Source organism: Eubalaena glacialis, chromosome 17, assembly GCF_028564815.1.
Source record: "Eubalaena glacialis isolate mEubGla1 chromosome 17, mEubGla1.1.hap2.+ XY, whole genome shotgun sequence".
Taxonomy (NCBI): Eukaryota; Metazoa; Chordata; class Mammalia; order Artiodactyla; family Balaenidae; genus Eubalaena; species Eubalaena glacialis.
Window position 1 is genome coordinate 55,835,792 of NC_083732.1, and position 24,773 is coordinate 55,860,564.

General features: G+C 31.1%; 1 protein-coding gene across 38 annotated transcripts in view; it reads left to right on the forward strand.

Moving 5' to 3' along the window:
* RIMS2 (regulating synaptic membrane exocytosis 2) overlaps window positions 1–24,773 on the forward strand; it is a 596,440-nt gene that overhangs the window by 320,537 nt on the left and 251,130 nt on the right. For 31 of the 38 annotated variants that reach the window (XM_061171493.1, XM_061171504.1, XM_061171500.1 and 28 more), the window contains 7 exons: window positions 1,215–1,334; window positions 3,449–3,548; window positions 4,479–4,602; window positions 5,928–5,974; window positions 9,243–9,355; window positions 19,144–19,274; window positions 23,704–23,875. In XM_061171493.1, the coding sequence (XP_061027476.1) occupies window positions 1,215–1,334; window positions 3,449–3,548; window positions 4,479–4,602; window positions 5,928–5,974; window positions 9,243–9,355; window positions 19,144–19,274; window positions 23,704–23,875 (807 nt within the window). Of the gene's footprint in view, window positions 1–1,214; window positions 1,335–3,448; window positions 3,549–4,478; window positions 4,603–5,927; window positions 5,975–9,242; window positions 9,356–15,409; window positions 15,458–19,143; window positions 19,275–23,703; window positions 23,876–24,773 lie in introns of all 38 variants that reach the window. The other 7 variants (XM_061171490.1, XM_061171498.1, XM_061171495.1 and 4 more) reach the window with 1 other exon arrangement.

The window sequence follows — 24,773 nt, forward strand, 5'->3', positions numbered from 1 at the left end:
GTCGCATGAAAGAACTTTGTAATGTCATTATATACCACAAATATAAAGAATTTTTTTGGATTGGCTTATTTGATTGCTTGCATATATTTTCCTTGGGATGAAAATTAAATTATTAACAGTTTGAATCCCAGGCAAAAGGGAGATGATTGGGTCTGTTTGCACAGAAAAAGTTGTTTTTCTTTTTTCCCTTTCACTGTCATTTTTCTCTTTTATTTTATTGTCATAGCATTTTAGTGTAGTATTAATTAGTATTAGAACCATTGCCATCTGCTTTGGTATTATTTTGCTTTTAGTATAGTGAGACTTTTGAAATCTTTTTACCATATAGATGTGATTTACTGGAACTTGTCGTTTGCCTGCTAAATTTTGCATGAAGATGTGCATGTTACTTTCAGATAACTGTGAAACTGTGATTACACAAATCATTTACTTTGTTATTTGATATATGATTCATAATGGAATGGTATCATGATTTATAAAAGGCTTGGTTCTGCCCTGAAATAAACTACTAATATTTTCAACGTTGTTTAACAATGGATACCATTGAATTATCAAATAAAATTAATTTGCTAAATAGATCAGAGACCTGAAAGAATCAAGGAACCTCTAAAAAGTGAGAAATATAATCTATCATCACCTTTGAATTAGGCCTCTTTCTCCCATGCACGTTCATTTGGAAAGTTACTGGAGCTTGTGTATTTTTAGTAATTTTAATCTAGAAACCTACTTCAAGAAAGCCCTCATCAGAGGTTCAAATTCATGTTTTAATATAGTGTGACCTTTTAACTTTTACTGTAATAAAGTCTTTCAAAGTCTTCCAAAAGTGTTTGAAGATTAAATTCTCATTTTTAAATGAGTTCGAGTGCATAGAATTGCAGTCTCTTTTCTGCTTGTGAATTTTTAATCTTCAGTGTGTAGATAATTAGAGTTTGCATGTATTTTCAAGATTTCTCAGATTTTGTAGAACTATAGAACTTCAGTATTGTGTCAGAGCACTGTTAGAATTTGCAGTAACTGGATTTTAAGAAAACTTGAGATTATTAAAATGAGGTTATAAACATAATCTAGTAAACCCTTTTGATCAATGTTCTGAATAAAAACTGGTTTGTGTAATCATAACACTTTGGAAGTTGGAAGTTTAGAAAGATTGCACACTAAGGGGTCATTTATCATAAAATAACATTAATTTTGTGTTTATTGATGCAATATGTCAGCACCCTGTGACGTGGCAGCCATCTAAAGACGGAGATCGTTTAATTGGTCGCATTTTATTAAATAAGCGTTTAAAAGATGGAAGTGTACCTCGAGATTCAGGAGCAATGCTTGGCTTGAAGGTATGTGATGAAATATATGAGATGTTGCTCTATACTCCTTTACAGATTTATCAGAAAAGCAAAAGATATAATAACTATACCAATTTAGTGGGGTTTTTTTCTATTTTCAAGAATTCCTAAATATTTGCACTCATTACCCAAAACCTTTTCATTTTCCAAGTATTATTTAAGAAGTTGCCATTATTCTACAATAATACTTATTTATATAATTTTGGAAAATAGAACTTGAGTTACATACTTGAGTTCTTCAAACTTATTTTACCTATAGTTTGTCCTTTAAGTCTATATATGTGTTTATATTCTTTTAAAATGATAGCTTCATTCAATTATTAAATGTACAAACTTGGGAAATATATGTATTACATATTACATAGGAATATAATTTTTGTATTAGAGTAGCAAAATGTGTGTGCATTTGTGTGTGTGTGTGTGTGTGAGACAGAATACTGTTTGAAGTCTGGAAACTCAAAAATACTTATGTTAGGAGATTTAATATAAATATTGATTTATATTTTACTGTAAAATACCAGATAATTATTTGGTAAGTACACCAAAGAAAGCTCTGTTTATTTTTTGTGCATCTATAAGGTGAATTAAAAGCTGAAATGCGAAGAGAGTAAATGTTTTAGAGTTAAGCCATTGCTACAGAAGTAGTTGTGTGGATTCCAGTAAGTGAGAGATATTTGAAAACTTTGGTTGTAAATACAATTGAGCATCACTTATTGGCTGGTTGCCATGCAGTTGGCACTCATCTGAGCACTTTATATCTATCATTTTATTAACACTCACAACAGATAAGAAATAAGCTTAGAGAGGTGTCGTAACTTGCCCATGGTCTTAAAGATGGTGACGAAGGTGAGAATTAAATCCAGATCTGCCCAGTATACTGTTAGAGCAGTGTAGTATAGAGGTTGAAAAGTCTTGGCTTGATTTCTAGTTATAGCATTTACTAGCTACATAACGTTAGGTAACTAAACCTCTCAGCCTCAGACTCCTCATCTGTACAATGGAGATAATAGTACTTACTGAATTATTATCTAATAAGACTAAATAAAGCAGTATACAAACATTTAGTACAGTGCCTGGCACTCTGAGATTTCAATAATAATACAATCAGTATAATTATTATTATTAAAGTTTATCAAGCCAAGAAACTTTAAAAATATTAACACAGGGATTTCAGCCCATAATATCTATATACATAATTTTCAGAACCAAACATAAGAATAATGAGTTAATATTAACTGAACTGCAACTGAGTGTAATTCACTGCAACTGGGGACTAAATACACGGAATAAGATAAATCAATGATTTTTGAATTCTGTATTGTTCGGTCAATTTAGAAGAGGAAAAAAACTATTCTAGTCCATGAAGTTAGTTACTATTATTTGCTTAACTTGCTATAAAGTTGATTTATTGATTGAATGGTAGTTAATGAGAATCAGAGCATTAATTTTTAAGAGGCCAGTCTTATAGCTACACATATGACTTCACAGCATTATTGCTAACCTTTGTTTTTTCTTTTTCTGAAAGATATGTATTAATAGAAACGTAAACACAGAAAAATTGGGATGCAGATGATCTAAGGTTTACATTAATTCTGATGAGATTAAGTATATTTTGTAACCTTCTCAGGAAAAATGCATCATCATGATCATCATGCACATTATCAGTATGCCCAAGTATTACCAACTAATAAAATTTTTAGAAGATATGATAATTATAGTAAAAGTAACAAAATATATATTATGACATTTGACATCTATAACTAGAAATATTAATATAATTATGTAGTACTGTAATAAGTTTTTAGAAATGACAAAAGTAAGAATTCTGTAATAAAGGCAAAAATTATAAATCGTTAAGTTGTTTCTAAGGTATGAAACATTTTCAACAAATAATTGATTAAATTGTTAAACATTTGGAATATGTAGAGTCCACACTTGGGACATGTACTCAGTTCCTATTAGTAACACTATATTATTTAAAAATTATTTTTAACATATTAAACTATAGTTTCAAAACCTGCATTGTCTAGTTATTTTTTACTTGAATCTTCAGCTGTGTTCATTTGAACAATATGCTTGTTTTAACATTTTCTTCTTTTAAACAGGTTGTAGGAGGAAAGATGACTGAATCAGGTCGGCTCTGTGCATTTATTACCAAAGTTAAAAAAGGAAGTTTAGCTGATACTGTAGGACATCTTAGACCAGGTAGGTTTCAATCTTTGATTATTTACATTTAAACTGTTAAACTTGAGTAGTTATGAAAAAGTTATCCTCATTTAGAAGTGACTTCACTGGTAATAAAAAGTTCATTTAACTTATATTAATCTTTATTCATTAATGGAAAGTTGTAACTACTAGTTCTTGAGTCACATTAGATAAAAATATTTTTATATTTACTGATCTTATTTTTTTGCTGATGGATATTCCTAGTCTGTATCTAGGATTAGATTAACCTAATTTGTTTCCCATAAGCCTTCCTATTTCTTTGGAAGAACTTCCAATATAACTTAGGAAACAAACTTCATGGATAAATACATATTTCCTGAAATGTGTCACTCCTTATCTCTTTGATAATGGATACTATTGAAGAGATCCTTGAGTGCCTTGGAGAGGATTCAGTACGATGCTTAGTATTAAGCTTTTTACAAAAGAGTTTAGACAAGGTGCTCAGCTGCATGTATATTGAGAATCCTAGAATACAGAGTTATAAAATTTTCAAAGAGGCAACTTGTCTTAATAGTTTCTAGAATTGGAATTTGTATTGAGAAATCACAGAGACAAGAGTGATGTCACCAAGTTGGAGACATAGGTTGTTCCCAGCTTTCTTCCCCTTGCAAGGAAAACAACTAACAACTATTCAGGGACAAGACACCATTGAGAAAATTCTAGAAATCACAGATACAACTTTTATGTAATCTTTTCCTCTGACCCTTCCTTGTCCTTTTGTGTGAAATACACTAATCATCCTAGTCATCAAATTTTATGCCACTGGAGCTGTTCTCAGTATGTTTCTTATTCCATAAAGGTGATTTTGTTCTACAAAATTAATCACAGTTTGAGACTGCTTTTGTTTCGAGTGCATTTTATGGGATTAGTTTTTCTTTCTAAGATTATCATTACTGACACACACTGTAGGTGATGAAGTATTAGAATGGAATGGAAGACTATTGCAAGGAGCCACATTTGAAGAAGTATATAACATCATCCTGGAATCCAAACCTGAACCACAAGTGGAGCTTGTTGTTTCAAGGCCTATTGGGTGAGTTGGTTTGAATACTTTATACATGTATAAAGTTGACTACTATTAAATAATTTGTAATGTGCAATCCAATAATGTCTGATTGCTTTATAAAACTAAATTATTTTGAAGACAATGCTTTTTTCTCCTTTACAAAAAATACCTCACCAAATATCATGACATCTTTTTATCTGATCATGCTAGAATACACAGTTAATTACAAAAGAAGAAGGGATATTTAGGTGTATTATTTTTATTATCTTAGTAGCTCAGGAAATGGATAAAAGGATTACTGGAAGGGGACTATAGTAACAATTACTTTCAAAAGAAGTTTCATAAGCTATGGTTCTCTACATTGTAAATATGAGAATCAACTATATTTTATGAATTTTATATATTTTTTCCAAAATGGAGATTTCATATAAAAAAGAGAGGGCTTAAGGGCATTCTATTCCTAGATGGTGGCAACCGTTTAAGGAAAAACAACATCTTTAAGGTAACATAGAAAATAAGCAAATGTCAATTACTCATTGACTTTTTAAGTTGACGATAAATATAATTCGTTGTACTATGTTCCAATCTGTCACATGAAATTACATCTATTTTATATTTTGTCTTTTCATAGTTTTGTAATGTGGTAAAACTGTACTGTATCAGCTTAGGGTATTAATCAAATATATTTCTTGGTGTTAAAGGATGCTCTAATCATATTTTTGTTTAATGTTTTAAATATTTTTGATGCAGTTTTCTGAATGAGCTTAACCATTAATATATACCCCTCCTGGCAAATCTCAAACAAAAATGTACATACTTTTGGTGTAAATGCAGTTACAAGGTAATTATGTTAAGTCCAATAAGAAACATATTTGCGTTTTTCTCAGTAGAATTATTATGTTTAAAAAATTTCAGTGACAATCTGAATATTTTAACTTTTGTTTTGGTGATATTTTATTTGAATTTCAATGTTCTGATGTGAACAACAGCAGGTAAAAGAGTAGAATATAATTAAAATATATCTATAAAACTTACCCTGTTGGATATAGAAATTTTTTAGAATGGATAATTGTGTAGTGAAGCATATGGGAAATAAAGTATATATTTTTACAAATCTGCTCTAAATGCATATGAGTTTTAATTCCTTTTAAGTAGTAGGGTTAGCCCAGAACACTTTTATTAGCAAAAAGTACTATGACTTATTTTTTTCCTTATTTATATAGCGCTGCTATAATACACAATTTGTCCATTTTACATTGTCCTGTTATAATATAGTTTGATAATGATCAAAATAGCAGTTGCTACTATTTGTTGAAACAATTTCTTGTTTTTTTCTTTTTCTGTCATTTCAGAGATATACCTAGAATACCTGATAGCACACACGCACAACTGGAGTCCAGTAAGTTTCATTTATTTTAGAAGAAAATGTTATTAATAAAGTCGTTCATCATCAGGGGTCAAATGAAATCTTTAATCTATTAATACAAAGTAAGAAATATAATAGTGTTTTTATCAAGTATGCAGTCATATAAAGATGGAAAATTTAGTATTATTTCATGCTATTGTGGAAAAAAGTACAAAGGTCTATAATATTTTAAGATGGTTTTTTTAAACCACACTGTCTTAACTACTATGTATTTTTAGATAACCTTATTAAGGTATACTACTATAAACTGAATGTATTTAAAGTGCACAATTAGGTAAGCTTTGATATACATGTGAATCCATTATCATAATAAAAAATAATGAACATCACTCCCCAAAATTTCACCCCCTCCCCAAATTTCACCTAATTTTAAAATTTACTGCTTTGTAAACTAATCCTCAGTAAATGAAGGGAATGCTTGGGACAATCTAGTGAATAATTACATATATTCTAATTCATATTTTGAGAAAATGGGGTAATAGTTCTGGTTTAACAGAGTAGTAATGGAACAATAGACATATAAGTTAAAATAACATTAAGTATATAGACACTTTTTATTACTTGTGTTTGAGTACTATTTCAGATACTAAGCAAATGAATTTTTTCCAATGAATTAAGTTTGTTGATTGATTGAGAGTAAGGCATGTTGTGAAAGAAGATAGGAGGAGGGTTGCAGTTTGAAATACATTGATCAGGATAGACATTGAGAAGGAAGGATTGGAGCAAGATTTGAAAGAGTGGCGATCTGAGGGAAAAGCTCTCCAGGAACAGGGACCAGAGGTTCAATGTCTCTAAGGCAGGAAAGCCTACGGTGCATTTAAGAAAAAGCAAAAAGGCTGTTGTGGCTGCAAGAGTGAGCAAGGGGAAGAATGGCAGGAAGGAGAAAAGGGAAGTAATGGGAAGCCAAACTGCATAGGTTTTATAAGGCACTGTAAAGACTTTGGCTTTTACTCTAAGGGAAATCAAGAGCTACATAGGATGTTTTTGAGGAGAAACTTATGTTTTAAAATCAGGCTACTATGTTGAAAATAGATTAAATGGAGCGAAAGCAGAGAGACCAGTGAGAAGACTATTTCAGTATTTGGTGAGATTATGGTAATTTAGACCATGGTGGGTGCAGTGAAGGTGGTGAGAAGTGGTTGGATTCTCTATACACACAACAATTGAGAATGTACTGTTAAAATAGATGTTATTTTTTTTTTACATTTATATTACAATTATGAGTATAAATTTTAAAAAATCTTTACCAGAGAGGTGAAATCCTTTTGGAATGGCATAGCTCTAAACTTTAAAATATGATTGTATGACCTATTTGATTTAGTACTTTTGGCTAGTTGCTAAATCATTTTATCCAAAATAATATCGTGATCACATAAAACTATAAGTACTAACATAATGATAATTATTATATATAATAATATCATCATCATAAGTGCCTGGAACTGTGCTAGATGTTGTACCTACACTATCCCACTTAGTTTTCACAGCAATCTATGAAGTAGGTAAAATTTTCATTCACTTATGTTATATCACTCAGATATTGTGTGAGCAGTGTGGAATCCTTTGTCTTATTATAGCTATTTGAAAAGCCTCTAGGCTACAATTCCAAAATTGTTCCTGTAAGGACAGGGGTCCCTTCTCAAATTAATTTATGCTTTAAAAGTTGAAGAATAGCTTTCTCCAAGGCCCAATTCTTAACCTTCTGTTTTTAGTTCCTCAGTAAATTTTTCTCTTCATATGGTTTTAATTGCCATATGACTCCTAAGTTTACATTATCAAAATGATCTATCATTGTCCCTTCATCCCTGGATGTTTAAAGAATATGTTCTAAGTGTCTTCCTGTTACTTGAAGCTTAGCATATAGAAAACTTGGCTTATTTCTTAGTATAAAGGCAGCATTCTTTCCAGTTCTAAATACTATTTAAGGTTTCCCCATTACTTCTGATCCCAAGGCTTGCAGTTTCCCCTTTCATTTTACACTATACTCTTGCTAGAAGCGAATTTTATCCATTTGGGCCTCCAATTAGGGATACACTTTGCAGTTTAATTTCTAACACTAATTATCTACTCAACATTTGGTCCCATCCGCATATCCTGTTACCTGCTTTACATTTCCCCTCGGATGTCTCTGAGGTGTCACAGGGTCACTGTGACAGGTTCCAAATTAACTTCTCCAGCCATTCCCTGACACACAGGACTTCTCCAGTGTTCTACAGCCCAGGGAATATCAGCACTGTCCTGTGCAGAGAACAAGACAGAAACATAGGGGACTTTCTTGTCTCCATATCTGGTTACAGGACTTAAAATCTTCATGTTTTCCCCCCTTTTTCGTTTATCTCTCATATCTAATTAGTTTCTGAGTCCTCATTTTCTAGTTTTGTAATATTGCCTCAATTCTTTCTTTCCATTCCATTTTCTAGTCATTCCTGTTATTATTTTATTGAATTCCACTTGTTCTTAACTGTTTTCCATCTCACTCAATTCAGTCTACACTTTAAAAAGATGGTAAAGACATCTTCCTCAAATGCAGTTTTTATTACCTTACTCATAAAAGTTTAGCATGGATATTTTATTAGTGCCAAAATTTGTAGCCCGGAATTCCAGGCATTTAATTCTGTCAGTATCTCATTCGCCCCATTTTTATTCACTTCCAACTTGTTCCTTCCCCTCCATACAAATAAATTCATACATATAACTTCTGGGTATTGAAGTTCTGCTTTTTCTGCTCTTCTGTATCTTTTTTTCATAGCCCCTCACTTCCTTTTTGCCCATCTAATTTATTATATTCTTCCAGATATGGTTAAAAATCACTTCCTGAAAACTTTTCACAGTTAGCATTCTAGTATTTACGGTTTTAACATTACAAGTTTAGACCATCTTTGAGTTGCTTTATTGATTTAGGTTTTGGTTTTTCCTCCCTAAGTTTCTATTTAAAATTTTTCCTGGTGTGTTATTGTAAGATATGAGTTTAGTACCCACAACAGATGAAGTAACTAAGTTCTGAGGTCTGTCTCTACTATAATTGGCACAGAAGATGGTTTACCCTTGGTCTTGAGAGAATCCCTAAGCTGCACTTATGCTTTAAAAAACCCCTCTAAGTATATCTGGAACATTGTGGCTAAGAAAATGATGTATATAATGGCATTTTGTGGGCATTAAAAATAAAAGATATATGGTAAAGATTATTAAATACTAATGAAGAGCCATTGTTATTATTCTTTATGTATAATTACCATTTCAGGTTCTAGCTCATTTGAATCTCAAAAAATGGATCGTCCTTCTATTTCCGTTACGTCTCCCATGAGTCCTGGCATGTTGAGGGATGTTCCACAGTTCTTATCTGGACAACTTTCAGTATGTAATCACTAGATTAATTTCTCTTTTTGGAATATCAAGTAGTGTTTTTACTATATGATGGTATTTTTTTTGTAAACCAAGTTCTATTTAGAATATAATTGTGCTTTTAACCATCAACTTTCTCATTCTTAGTAATTTTAATTAATTTAAATTTAATTATAATTATCTATCAGAGTGCTTTCTTTATTAGAGTTAGATTTTCTGGAATTTAATGAGAATTAGAATTTGTGATGCTATCTAAAACCTTTTTCACCTTAGTAATATTATTCCAAAATTCAAGGTCATGATTTTTGCTCAACTAAGTAAATGGGGAAATATATAATAGATTACTGAGTGTATCATGTAGATTTCATATTAAGTGATCCCTAATTTGAACATTTTATAATAAAAGTTAAAAATTCAGTTAACTATCATATACCCATATTAGAAGAGCTTTGCAAATTCAGGCTCTCACATTTTATTAATTTCTAAAATTTAAAATATTAAAATTTATCCACCTATATTTTAGAAACAAACAGGTTAATATTGACACTAATTCTGATGAGTTACTAAACTTAAAATTTTATGACTATTAAAAACTATTTAGATTCTCAAAATTCAGACGTTGAATTTTGGATAATTGTTAATGTTATAGTTAAAAACTAAACTATTCTTGGGCTGATATTTTAAGAGTAATTTCTAGCTTTTTGTTAAATCAGGTACAAAATTTCTCCTTTTATTTTCTGGAGGAAGGAGAAGTGTTTGATTTTTCTGAAGAATTTTCATTAATTAAATGGAGATACAGGAAGTATAAGCTGAATTAACTTAGTAAAAGTCATTAGATACATCTGTTCTGGGACTACTTTGATCACAAAAGTGGTAATAACAGAAAAGCTATGTAAGAAAGATGAGATACTATTAGGAGATTGTAAATGTCTTACTAAAATGAATTTCTTCTCTTTATTATTTTCTTTTCCTTTCTCTTTCATAAACAGAGTGAACTTTTTCATTTGAGGACAGTGGTGTTTTTTCCATTTTCCACAATAAGTAGCATCTTTTTACTTATTCTCTTACATATATTGACAGCGCAGATGTTGTCATTTATGGTTACGAATATATGTGTATTTTCTTCCACCATTTTAGAAAGTGCTAATAAATGTTAGCTTTTTTGTTTTTAATTGTGGCTCCCTTTAAATATTCCACCTATAAATAATGCTCTGGGTGGCTGATGATGCCAGTATATAAATAAATCTGTGTGTGTGTGTGTGTGTGTGTGTGTGTGTGTGTGTATGTAGTTGGCTTCAGTTGGTGGATGAGGGAGCAGAAGTTAGACTTCCATAATAAGTAGGTACCACTTTGTTGCTTCTTTTGAAATCCCAAGGCTGTATTAGAAATTGGACTAGGAGGGGAGATTGAGGAGGATAGTGCAGAGATTTAGACAGATTTCAAATTCAACTACTTTTCATCATGGTTCAAAGTAAATATGGTAGAAAGGTAAGACTGTTAAATATTTGGGGGAAATATAAACTTAAAAGTATGTGGTATTTGTATTTATAAGTGATGTTGGTTTAAAATCCATATAACTGTAATTTAAAATGAGTACCATTTTATCATTTTTTTATGACTCAGAAGGAGTATGTTCCAGCAAGATAATGTTTATAAATATAATACATATTTGTTTTGGTAAATCTAGAAAGCACAGATAAATAAATAAAAAATAAAAATCACCTGTAATCTTGCCACTAAAACATAATCATTCACATACATATAAAGTTTTAAACAAAACTGTAATAAATCTGTGTATACTATTTTGAAACTTGCTTTTTCACTAGTAATATATTGTGTACTTTTCCTTTAAACATTTTTCTTTAAAAATTCCTCCTAAAATGATTTTAATAGCTATTTAATACTCCATTTTAACTTAATTTGCTATTATAGGATATCTTGCTTGTTTCTAATTTATAGTATTTCAAATAATGATGCCATGGAAATCCTTGAATATAAATCTTGCATATATTGTTAGGACAAAATTCCTTTGTCAGGATAACTTTTCCAGATGTAAAATTACAATATGAAAGAAAAAAAGTTTTAAGATTCTTGAAATCTTTTACCAAAATTTTTCTCCAAAATATTTTTACCAAATTAAGCTACAATTATCAATTCAAGTAATGTATTTTAAGATCTATCCCCAGGTCAGTCATAATCCTAGTAGCTGAGAATACAACAGTGAACAGATAGCCATGGATTTTACCTTCGTGAAACTTAATTTTATGTTCATTCTTTGCATGCAGCAAGACATAAGCAAGATACCCTTTTGGATATAGTATTTTCCTTTATATTTAACCCCATTTCTGCCAACTGGAGACAATTTTGGTTTTCTCTAATGATGTAGAGGTTGGGAAAATATTTGTCCACAACTATCATCCTTCGAGGAAACTTCTAGGAAGTCACAAGGCAACGTTATGATTCCTATATCCTTCTATTCTACCTTTGGGTATTTTTGCTTTTGGTGAGATTTTACCTGGGCCCTTAGCTCACTTACAAAATCATGACGTTACTAATGCCAGACAACAAAGATAATTTGTATATTATGTGAGCTGACCTTCCTAATATATTTATGTCAGCTCACGGACTGATATTTTCTCAAATATATAATATATGTATAATGCAAATTGTTATTTAAATTTTCATGCACAAGGCTGTTGATGACTTTAAAAAAATTATTCCATTTATTTCTTTTCCATGCTTGAATTGTGCTGCTACTTGTTATTATTCCAGGGCATAACTATGAAAGTGCCATTAATGTATTTGGTGAGAAAATTAGTATGAGCTCAGGTTTATGACACCTGGACTGTATATTAGCCTTTCAGTGTCAGCACTCCCTTATTTTGATTCTTTTTAAAATTTGTGTTCTAACATAATTTAGCAGTTTTCTTCTTTGGAGGATTACTTTTGTAATTCTCTCAGTATTTTAAAATTAATTTACAGCCTTTGACTAATTTTTTGATAGAGTGATAAAATAAGATATAGCCTTTAACTCTTTTCAAAGTGAGGAATGGCTCAGAATTCTTTCTTTCTATAGGAACACATTAATTCTTATTGACAAACATATTTTATTTTACTTCAGGGTCTGTGGCTGACTTATGGTTGCAATGTTTCCCTAAGTTACTTTGTTTTAATATTTTTCTGACTCCACTTTTAGTGATGAGCTTGTAAATATTGTACATATCCATTTTATATTCCCATTTAAAGGGAATAAGTCACTGAAGAATAGGCATGTGTCCTTTATATCTACTTAGAAACTCGATAGTCTTTTTAAAACTTTCTGTAAATGAAAGGTTTTTCTTTGACCTTTTATCTTTTATATGTCATTGTTACAACCTTGTTATTTTAGAAGCATTGCATAAAAGGAATGCCCTGAAGTTAGTAGTGTGGTATAAAGTAGGAAGGACATTAAAAATACAAAATAAATTGTGGTGTACAAATTCAAATTCTTCATTTGTGTGAGGCTGAATTGTTATAGATATTATCAGATATTTCATGCTTAAAATAAATGAATTAATATTAATTACAAATTGAAGTGAGATACATAATACTTCACCATTTCTTTATGAAATATCTAGAATCTGAAGAGATAGAAAGCAGCTTAGTAGTTGCCAGAAATTGGGGCAATGGGGAAATGGGGAGTGACTGATTACTTAATAGGTACAGGATATTCTTCTGGTGTGATAAAAAAGTTTTGAAACTAGAGGGAGGTGGTGGTGGCACAGCATTGTGGATGCACTAAATGCCACTGAATTGTACACTTTAAAATGGTTAATTGCGTGTTATTTTAATGTCACCTCAATTTAAAATAAGCTGACAAAACAAATTATGTTTACGTAGCCAAGTTTAATGTATAAGCTTACGGGTGAAGATTAAGTTTAAACTGGCATAGATTTTAGACAATTGATTTCAAAAAATCTGTGAGTTGCTCATTTGAGGTCATTTTAGAAGATGCAAAAATGTTTACCTTAAAGGATTACTTTATTTCAAAGTACTATTTCTTTCAAAGTAAATCTTTTAGTTATAAAGTAATATTTACTTGCAAAAACCTTTCATTACCTTGATATTTTTGGTCTAAAACAGGTAGGACAGGTGAGAAGGCAAGAAAAATAAGATCTGTTTCTAAATTGAGTGACTTGTTTGTCCTTTTCTTCAGCATGCCTAGTTAATCTCTATGAATTTCATATATCCCTTACCCATTGGCTAGAGAATTATCCATCTAGGGTTATGCAGACAGATATCAGTAACACTCCATATCTAAACATTCCTTTCTTCCTTTGGAAATGTCTCCACACAAAAAGGAAGACATCTTAGACTTGAGATCGTCTTGGTTTTTGAAGAGAAAGATGACTCATGATCGAATGATAGTCTGCGTTTAAGGTTTGCTTTCCTTTGGGTTTTAGATTTATGTCTTAAACTATCTTCAGGGTCTGTCTGATGATCGTTGAATTCGACAACAGTCCTCCTAGTACCTATCATCTGTTTCCATGTAGCAGTGGAAAAGTCTGAAGCCTTTTAACTATTTACAGCTGTTAATTAAACAAGAGAGACATCCATGAGAAATGTGAGGAATGGGATGGAATCTTGGGGAAAGAACAAAGATTAAATGCCCTGAAATCCATTCCCAAACACAGAGACTTGCATCTGATTTTGTTCCTCTTTTAACTGTTAACATGCCTTAATAAAGGCACAACATTCTGATGATTGTGGTATCTTTGGAAACTGTTTCAAAATGAAAACAAAATAAGTTAGAAGAGGAAAAAAAAAAAAAGAAATCTGATTTTATTCTAAGAATTTGAAATAGAATGATTTAGTCAGAACTGGGCTTTATTTTCTTTCTTTTTTAAAAAATTTTGGCTGTGCTGGGTCTTTGTTGCAGTGTGCGGGCTCTTTGTTGCAGCGCATGGGCTTCTCTAGTTGCGGTGTGCAGGCTTCTCTAGTTGCGGCGAGTGGGCTCTAGAGCGCGCGGACTCAGTAGCTGCGGTGCACAGGCTTAGTTGCCCAGCGGTATGTGGGATCTTAGTTCCCGGACCAAGGATCAAACCCGCGTCCCCTGCATTGGAAGGCAGATTCTTAACCACTGGACCACCAGAGAAGTCCCAGGGTTTTATTTTCTACCTTTACACTATCTTACTTTTTGGTTGAGTGTGAGCAAGTCTATCTAGCCTTTTTAAAATGTCTCTGTTTCCTCATCTGCATACTGGAGATAACAGCAACTACCTCCCAGCATTGTTAGAGGCAATAAACTTGCAGTAACTGTCAGTACAGGCTTAAAAAAATATGAAGAACTGTATAAATAAAAAGAAATGTGATATTATTGTCATTAATAAGTATGATTAGCTCTAAACAGTGTTATCTCAGGTGGTACACAATAAATGTCTGAAAATGATGTTTAAGTACTAGAGCCTGTTATAGATTCTTAAAGTATGAATCAACTAATTATTCCAGTGTGTTCCAGCACACTTTTTATCTTTCTGTGTTTATTCTTTTAAGAAATGCTAAAGCCAACTTCGCTAATGTTTTTTAGACTTTTGTTAGCCATATTATCCCTTTGGAAAGTTACATGTATGTCCCTTTGGAAACATTACTTCTACAGATGACTTTTCACTAATAATTCTATAATGTATTTTCATCTGACTTCTTCTTGGACTATGATTTTTTTCTATGTTGTGTGTTCAAGGGTGAAACTTGAAATATCTTGACTTTGTATTATGTTTACACTCATTCTTTCAGAATATATTAGCCCGAATCTATTATTTTACATTCAGTCTTAATTCCTGTTATGTTGATTACATTTAAAAACCTGATTTAAAACTTCTAAGATTTTACATAGTTTTTATCTATTTAAGCATTTTGGGAAAATTAATTTATTCATTACATTGAACTACTTAATTTAGATATATATTGTCATGGAAAAATGTACTTAAGGGATAGTTGTATGTGTTTTTTACTTTTGGTCTTTTAGTTCCAGCGTGTTGTCCTTTTTGGTTTTGTTTTATTGCTTTTTTCTTTAATTTTGCTTACCAGAGCCAAAGCCTTAGTAGAAGAACAACGCCTTTTGTTCCTAGGGTTCAGGTAAAGGCCTTGTCTGCCTGATAGAAACTAAAGTTGTGTTTTAACCCTTATTTGTATGTTTTTGGAAAATGCGTAGGAAAACTTTTTTTGGTGTGTTGCTCCAAACCATATTATTGACTTTCAAATCATTTTATGAGCCAGCTTGTAAAATTCTGCATGGGGATTAAAATACAATAAAAATTTAAAGAGACAATCTTTGTTAGTGGTTTTATATGATGGACTGAATACTGAAACTCATAGGTTTCTGGTTGGCATTTAATGTAGATTCTACTTACATTGGTAATATTGACAGAAATAGCTGATTTCATACTGTTGATATTTTCCTTTATTACACTAAGGTTGCTGTCTCTTTAAATCATTCATTATATCACTTAACATCTACATTCTCTTGCATTTTCCAAGCAATAACTCCTTGAGGAGATTGGCAAATAAATTTGTACCTTATCTAAAATATGAATTTTATGCATATTATATATAAGTTTCAACTTGTGGAAAGTATATTATTTTGAAAGAACAAAAATCACAATCCAAATAAAATATGTTGGGTTTATTTTGTTTACATTTCATAATTGTAATTCCATTTAATTTTACTGTAATACTTAGGTACAAGTTGTTTGCCTCTTTTCATTAGGAAACCCTTATTTGGTAAAGTAATGTCAACAAAGTTTTTTTTTTTTTAAAGTAGTATTATGCTTTCCTTGCTTTGCTGCATGTTTTTTTTTGGTTGTTGCTGTTGTTGTTTTTTAATACTAATTTAGTTTAAATTTTAAAAATTGGAGTTGTTCTAGTTAACACTATGTAGTGTAAAATATTTACTTAGACTTAGGTTCTGCTTGGGAAATTTAAAAGTGGTTACATGGAAATTGTATTAAAGCAATTAAAATGATATCAAGATTTTTATTAATGAAAATGAGGTAAAATAAGAAGTATATCATACCTAGAATTGTGGAAACACATTTTATTTTGCAGAATCAACAGATATATTCTAATCATTCATTTAAAAAACACAGAGAAGATATTTAGGAATGTGATAAAGAATCTAGCAAATAAAATAATTCTTTTTTGATAGTTTGAAGTGGATATCTATTAAAAACTTCAATGCAAGTCCTGTAATATAAAATGAAAATTAAGGCTATTGATCAAATGCCCAGTTTGACAGTTTATTAAAAGGTGTAATTTTGATAAAAAACTCAGTAAAATTAAAGTGTGCCTGTTTCATAGCTATATGATTTTAATATTTATATATTTTTAAAGTATAATTTAATAAACTGTAAAGTATTAATATGAAAATATGAAAGCCATATGCCTAATATCTGTTTGTGTGAGAAATGAATATTATTAATAAGTGATATTTTTTGGTTTTCCATGGCATAAGAAAATCTAAAAATAATACTATTTATCAGGCATTTGAAACATATATCTTAAATGTTTACCTGTAATGATTTTAAAGAAGCAAAAATATTGCCTGTGGAAATGACGGCAAAGGTAGTCTCAATCCCTGAAAAAAAAAAAAACTCACAGAAATCAATAATTTGCTCCAATAACTATGAGCTTAGTCTAATAATACTTTTTTCTTTGTTTTTTAAATGTACTGTTTATTGGAAAACAATTTTTTAGCCTTTCATAAGTTTTTTAATATCATGGAAAATAAAGCCATAAGGTTTTTTATTGATATAGAAAATAAAGAATATTAGAAATTAATGTGGTTTTGGTCACAAATTTAGAGGAACCATGGTGCTCTCTGACAACACCTGTTTCATCTCATACATGAGACACTCTAGTATTTCTTACTTTTTTTTCCCCCCTCATATCTTTTGCCAGAATGGTCTCTTTTTTCCATCTATCCTCATCTGTATCTTTGTTCTACTTTTGTCAGGCAAGCAAATATTTGAACTTTTTTTTCTTTTTTTATAGTAATTAAAAAAAATTTTATATTGGAGTATAGTTTACAATGTTGTGTTAGTTTCAGGTGTTGAACTGTTTTTTCCGTTTAAATGTCAGAGGCTTTTTTTTCAGGTTGCTGGTCCCCTAGTCTAAGGCAGTGGTTCTCAAGCTTTAAGGGCAATGAGAATCACCTGGAGCACTTGTTAAAATGCAAATTCCCTGGGCCCCATTCTGATTCAGTAAGTGAAAGGTGGGCCACAGGAATTTGTAACTTTCCAGATAATACTGTTGCAGGAGTTTTGTGAACCACAGTTTAAGAAACACTTGTCTAGAGTCTGTACTTATCAACTCAATTCAGAAAACTTTTTGTTACACAGCCTCAAGGTAATACCTGCGTTAAACATACGGACTTAACATAAAGAGAAGTAATAATCATTTTTAAAATTTAAATGTTTGAGGACTAATTCCATTTGACCAAAAAGAAAAGCGTATAAATAATTTTATATACTCTTCTGGGCCATTAGTCTTCTGACTTAAAAGTCTTGCTCGGCCTCTCATTCTCTAAGATATGAAGTGAGGGACTCAACAAAGCCATGTTAGAATTGGAACTGAACTACTGATATATCATATATATATATATTTATTTGTATGATTTTTATGTAGATGGTCTATATTTATTTATATATCCTAGAGCCTGGCCCAGAGCTGACTGTCTGCTTTGGAGAAGAGAGGAAGGGACTGACATGAGATGTATATTTAAGTTTTTTAAACTATCGCAAACATTGTAAATCCAAGTTAAAAGAAAAAAATCAAACCATTGGATATATATATACACACACACACATATATATATATATATATACATATAAAATGAAAAATACATATTACCTAAATAGAACTTTTTCCCAAATTCCAAATTTCCAATTCAATTTCAGTTTCAAGATAGTGGTCAGAGATGTGCTGAATTCTGAACCGAATGTGGATCAGAGCCATAGTCATCATAGATTCTGATATGGTAAAATCAACTAGCTAGGCGTGGGAGTGTGAGGTATGTGTGTGGGAGGTGACAATTGTTAAGTCAAATGAATTCAGCAGCTGAATGTGAAGTTCTAATCCTTAATTATGGCATAGGCAAATTATTCTAATTTTCTCATCTCAAATTATAAAATATACCCTTATTATTCTGAGGATAAATACATTTGCTTCACAAACAAAAAAAAAGACTTTATGTCTGCGTAAGAAATTTTAAAAGGCGAATTTATTACAGTTTTAAATACAAACTTAAGGAGTAGATTTACTAAAGCTCCTAGTAATTCCCAGTTGCTTATAATTTTTGAAAGGTCTTTGCTGTGGTATAACATAAAACATTTGCTTAAAAATTCCCTATGAATGCCATATAAGGAACTTATTTATTCAGTTCATTTTGAGCACTTATTCTGAACTCACTATTGTAGGGGAACCAAAATGAACTACAGTGATTCCTGCATAAAGGTAGACACAAAGCAATCCTATATAAAGTCCTTAGTTATGGTAGTGTAATTATTATGTGCATGTTAATAAGCTATCAAATTAGATTATAAAAAGTTCAAGTGATTTATCAATCACACTAAAATATCTGAAATAATTTCTCTGTTCATTGAAGTTATTATAGCATATCCTTTTACCTTAACTGCAATTTACCAAGTGAAGTTTATATTCTGTGCTAATATTAGTGTAAGAGAATGGGGCAAAGATTGGGAATGTAAACATTACGTTACATTAGTAAATGTTTAAGCTGATAAATGAATATTTTTGCTTTTCAGATAAAACTATGGTTTGACAAGGTTGGTCACCAATTAATAGTTACAATTTTGGGAGCAAAGGATCTCCCTTCCAGGGAAGATGGGAGGCCAAGGAATCCTTATGTTAAAATTTACTTTCTTCCAGACAGAAGGTAGGGATATGAAACAAAAATAAATGTTCTTGAAAATAAATGAGAAATGTTAATAGCAGGAGGTGTTTTGATTCTGTATCATTTATTTTAAAATATCATGCCAGTTAGATACTTATGAAGTTTAATATAAGCATAATGATTCTTAAGAATCAAAATAGTGACAGTAAATACTTTGAGATTGTTTTAAAACCTATGTCAAATGTTTATAATATAGATTATTTTATTAAATATTTATTTTAGATTGTGTGACTTACTTCTTAAATAATGTATTTTTTAAAATCAAACTCATTAAAATTATGCTCCTTTAAGTCAATACATTTTTAACATAAACTACAGAGGCAGAAAGTTGGAAATGGTACTAAAGGATACTCATCATGTTCCTCTACAGTTTTTACCTCCTTTTACTAAGATATTATTTCTCTATATTATGTAAAATTAGTGAATGTGCTTTATATTTCACCACCCATATCACCAAGGAATCTTTACCACTGGGCCTAGAATCAGCTACCTAAAGTGTCCTTTGCTTTGTGTCCATGCTAATCAACATACATGATATTGATCTACCCTGATTTAAATAGAGGAATCAGGATAGGAGAAATAGCTTATCTAAAATCATATAATCATTCTTAATTTCAGTCACATACAAAATAGAAGAGATTATTCAATAAGCATCATGAAAAAAGAAAGAAGTAATGCACCAATTTCCCTTTCCCCAGCTGTTCTGCAACACTGGTTTTCAGGGCGAGTCTGGTCATTTTTCTCAGGTTGGAAGTAGCTGGGCACAGATGTGATCTTAAACATATTTATACACGTTTGGACCCTCTATTACTCAGTTCAAGTTAAAAGTCATCAGTGTTGAGTGCCAAAGTATCATCTGAAGAACAATTTCAACAAAGAAAATAACAAAAGAAAGGAAGTAGGCAATTAGCAAAGGTCTTACACTTTATTTGATATATATTTTGAAATAAAATTTGTAAAATGAATTAGAAAATATGCAAGGGTGCCATAGCCTCTTAAGCTATTAGAAGCTGTGCTATATAATTTTATCTTACAAAGTTGACTTGAAGGAGTTTGTTCTCTAATAACTTAGGTTGTCTTTTGGAGAGGGATACACTTTGAACTGCAAGGGAAGAAGAGGATATGCAATAACTTAACTCCAGCTTAAACTTCAGTTGGATGACAGATGTCACAGCCATATTACCTACCATCCTGGATGGAGGCCAAGTCACTTGGCTTCTCAGAGCACAGTTTATTAGTTTAAGCATCCTTAGAATGCCATCATAAAAACTTGCAGAAAGTGCTGTATTCCCATCTGTGCTTTTATGCACACACATAACTTAAGTTTCTACTTATTCAGACCTTTGAAGAAAAATGCTTGCTTTTCAAGATGATAAAAGTCTCTCAAATTTTTGTTTTTTGGTTGACTACTTGTGTTTAGTTTTAATTTATTTTTTATACCTCCCCTCACTTTCTGAGCAGATAGTGGTAAAATGGAAGGGAAAGTCCCTTTAAAGACTCCTTTATATTCCAGATGTAGGGTTTTTATCTTTTCTCAATAGCAAAGAATGTGAGAAACATTTGGATATTTTTTTCTCAGATTATTTCTCAGCTGAGTTTTCTTGACAGTTATCAGGAATTTGAAGAATATTTAGGCAAGTTTGTAGCTCACTTTATTGATAGAGTTGTGTCAGGGTTTTATCCTTAACCGAAAAAAGAATTCTCTGGTCAACTCAAACAGCTACATTATCACTACATTATCATCTCGACTTTTTTTTTTCTGTTGACACAAGTTTTTACACATGAATAAAGGACTATTTGTGCTTTTGGTATGAGTTATTTCTTTTTTCTTGACAATTTCTTGGGAGAAAAACTACATGTCCCAGGAAGCCCATGGATACCAAAATCTGCAATGCTCAAGTTGCTTATATAAAATGACATAGCTCTGCATCTGTGGATACTGAGGGCCAACTGTACTTGACTAAGTAAACAGAAAAAACAGTTGATGCCTTTTTATTGATAAGAATTCCTGGAGGGACAAGTGAGGCTACATAGAAGGAATTTAGTCTAGAATGTCAGTATGTCAGTTAAGCCATTTAAAACATTTATTTTCTATATAATATGCTAGGTACTCTAAAAAATAGCTAAGCATGCTTTAACACTCTTTTTTATATCTTTTTTTTATTGGTTGCCAGTCAAAATATATTTTTCGCTCCATTTTGAGTAAAAATATCAAGTCTTTGCGTGCTGTTAAATCAAATGGAAAACAAAAGTACTGGTGACCTGAAAATAAATAGAAAAAGCTTAGGTAGATTTTTTTAAAATACTTTCTCAGCATTTTAATGATGTTAGAGATCAATTATCTATTTTATTATCCTTAGGCTGCTATTTAAAAATATCTCTATAGCATGCTTACTGATCTTAGTTTTTAAATAATTTTAGCAACTTTTCAGTATTTGACTTATACAGAATGATCTTATTTTGAAGGCTTTAGTTATACTTTTTGAAAACAATAACTCATTTACTTTTTTTTGTAACTTGCTGAAGATAAGGTAACTTTCCATGGTTCTTTTCATGGATTGGTGCTTCAATACACACAAAATTGCCTTATTAAATTGTAATAATATAAGGTAGGTTGGCGAGGAACTTGAGATTATCTAGTCTCCCTCCTATCCAGGATTAGAAATCCCCTCTAAAATAGTAATTCTTTGAGAACTTTTTTCACTCCTTAAGAGGAAGTCAAAGCTTATTCTTCTGTTTCCTTTCAGGTTGCAGAATAAACCATTCTTGGATTAGATGGCAAGGTTCCCCCTAAATGCTTTCTTCCTGACCTTGGTGGAAGGGATTATATCTCTGACAGGGTTTCATAATTCATTCTTTAATAGATAGACTATAAGTAAACGCTTTATAAATATTTGTTAAAATTTTAGAAGGAGGAAGTGACAAGAGTCATAAGTCCTAGTCCTAGTCATTATTTCTCTTATTTAGGTATTTTTATTTACAGTACCACTTCTTTTTCATAAATTTGAATGGAGATAAAATTTCCTACGTGGGTTTCCAAAGTTATTTTCCTATGGAGGCCTTAGAAATTAATAAAGATACATTGCTTTAAAATGGCTTTCTGCTACATTAAATATATATGCTTTGGAAATATACATGTTCTTGATTAAGTCAAATCTGTATTAAACATTAAGCTCTGTATTCACCTGGGAGAAGTCGCATACCCTCCCTAATTTGGAGGCACTCTATCCCTTCTTAGTTCTCCCTGCTTCCTATTTCCCAACACTCTTAGAACTGTGCTGTGTTGAGAGAATTTGTAGAAGTTAATATGGTTCCACTTGGAGTTCACTGGCACTTCTCACTTCAAATAGGCTCTTCTAATAGCTTAACATTGCCGTCCTAGATGATTTTCTTCATTCCTATTCAGACATTGATCCTCTCTAATAAGCTAGAGTAGTGATCTCCAAAAAGAACGGATGTACCCAGGAGATGTATGAAACAATTCATTGGAGTTCATAAAGAAATATTTGAATTTTCATTTTCACCTATCTTTAATTCCTATTTTTGTATATTTACCAATGAATATAATATATTAGTACAACAATATAGTAATACATACAATTTATAAATATATTTATAAATATATGTGTATACAATGGAATGCATAATCAAAAGCATTTACTTGATAGAAATATGAAGTCAAAAAAATGTATGAAAGCTTCTGAGTTGGAAGTTCTGTCTATCAGGATGGCCAGCTTGCATTTCCAGCCCAGATTATAGCAACTACCTCACACAGAAATAATTTTACTATGTTTTTAAAAACTTGATAGATGTCAAATGAGCAAGTATGTATTAATTATACATAAGTGAGTAACTTGATAAGATGTAATTACAATTGCTTATTAGCTAAACTATATGGATGTAAAGTTGTGAACATCACAATTCACTAGACTTATTGTACAAGGGACTTCTGTTAGTTTAAGTGAATAGTATATTGGTTACAAATACTAAGTACAGTATTTGCATTTGCATATGTACAAATACTAAAAGTAATAGTATATGTAACTAACAGGTTAATTTCCAATTTAAAGGTTTCCAATAGGGCAATGTGTTAAAAAAAATTAGAGTTAGGATTCTTCAGTCTGGTTTTATTTAGAATTTGAGAAAGGTTAAGTTTTTAATTATCTATCATGGAAAATTTTCAGATTTATTGAAATATTTCTATTATTAAGTCATGCTTATAAAGTGATATAATTATATACCTTATAAATTTTAATAGTAATTTTAAAGACTATAATATATTTAAGGTATGATAAATTTGTGGGAAATCTTCACTTGACTTCTTCCCTGAGAAATTTTAAATTAATAAATTTTAGGGCAAAAGTTAAAATGAAGATTTATGTAAGCTCATCTATTCTTATTTTTTTCATAGTGATAAAAACAAAAGAAGAACTAAAACAGTAAAGAAAACATTGGAACCCAAATGGAACCAAACATTCATTTATTCTCCAGTCCACCGAAGAGAATTTCGGGAACGAATGCTGGAGATTACCCTTTGGGATCAAGCTCGAGTTCGAGAGGAAGAAAGTGAATTCTTAGGAGAGGTATCTGGAACTATTTTAAAGCTTAGACTATTCATGTCATCCTGAATACTTTTGTTTATATGACTATCAGTAAAATATTATATTTTGAATTATTGAAACACCTAGACATAATTTAGCAGAATGAATTTAGCTGCTGTTTTAAGAAAAAACTTATTGATGCCTCTATAGTACATGTATTTCCTTTTAGTTTACTGAACCAATTGTACAACTAGTAATTAAATCATTTATTTATAGATCATTTTTTCAGCCCTATACTGTATCTGTAATGTGCTAGGGACTCAGGTGTCAAAGGTCAATGAGGTATATTACTTTCTTCAAGGAATTTATAATCCACTGGGATACACACAAGTGAGTGAACAATTATAACATAGTATGGCAGATGCTCTTTCAGGGAAAGTGCAGTAGGAATACATAATTGCTGTGCAGGGAAGGGGAAGTGGTCCATGGAAGGATCCACAGAGAAACTGGAATTTAGCATAGTCAGGGGAAGTAGAGTTCCTGCAGAGGGAATAACAAAATACTAGAGTTGTAGGGGTCTTGGACAACTGCATTGAAATGGGAAAGGAATGTGGTAAGAAATGAGTCTTGAGGGTTAAATTGACACCTGATCTTGTCCCTTCATATATCATATAAGAGTTTGGATTTTATCCTGTAGATAATGGGAACAAATGACAGGTTTTAAAGAGACTGGCTTGATTGCATTTGTACTTGAGAAAAATACTTCTAGCTGTAATGTGGAGAATGAATTGGACAGGGGCGGATGAGAGGCAGTCTTCCTGCTATTAATGTACTAAGAGAACTGCTTTCAGTTTTTTCAGTGTGGTTGGTTTTCCTGAGTAAATTAAATGTAACACCATGGGAAAAGCAACAATCCATAGAAATATTGAACTGAATGTTG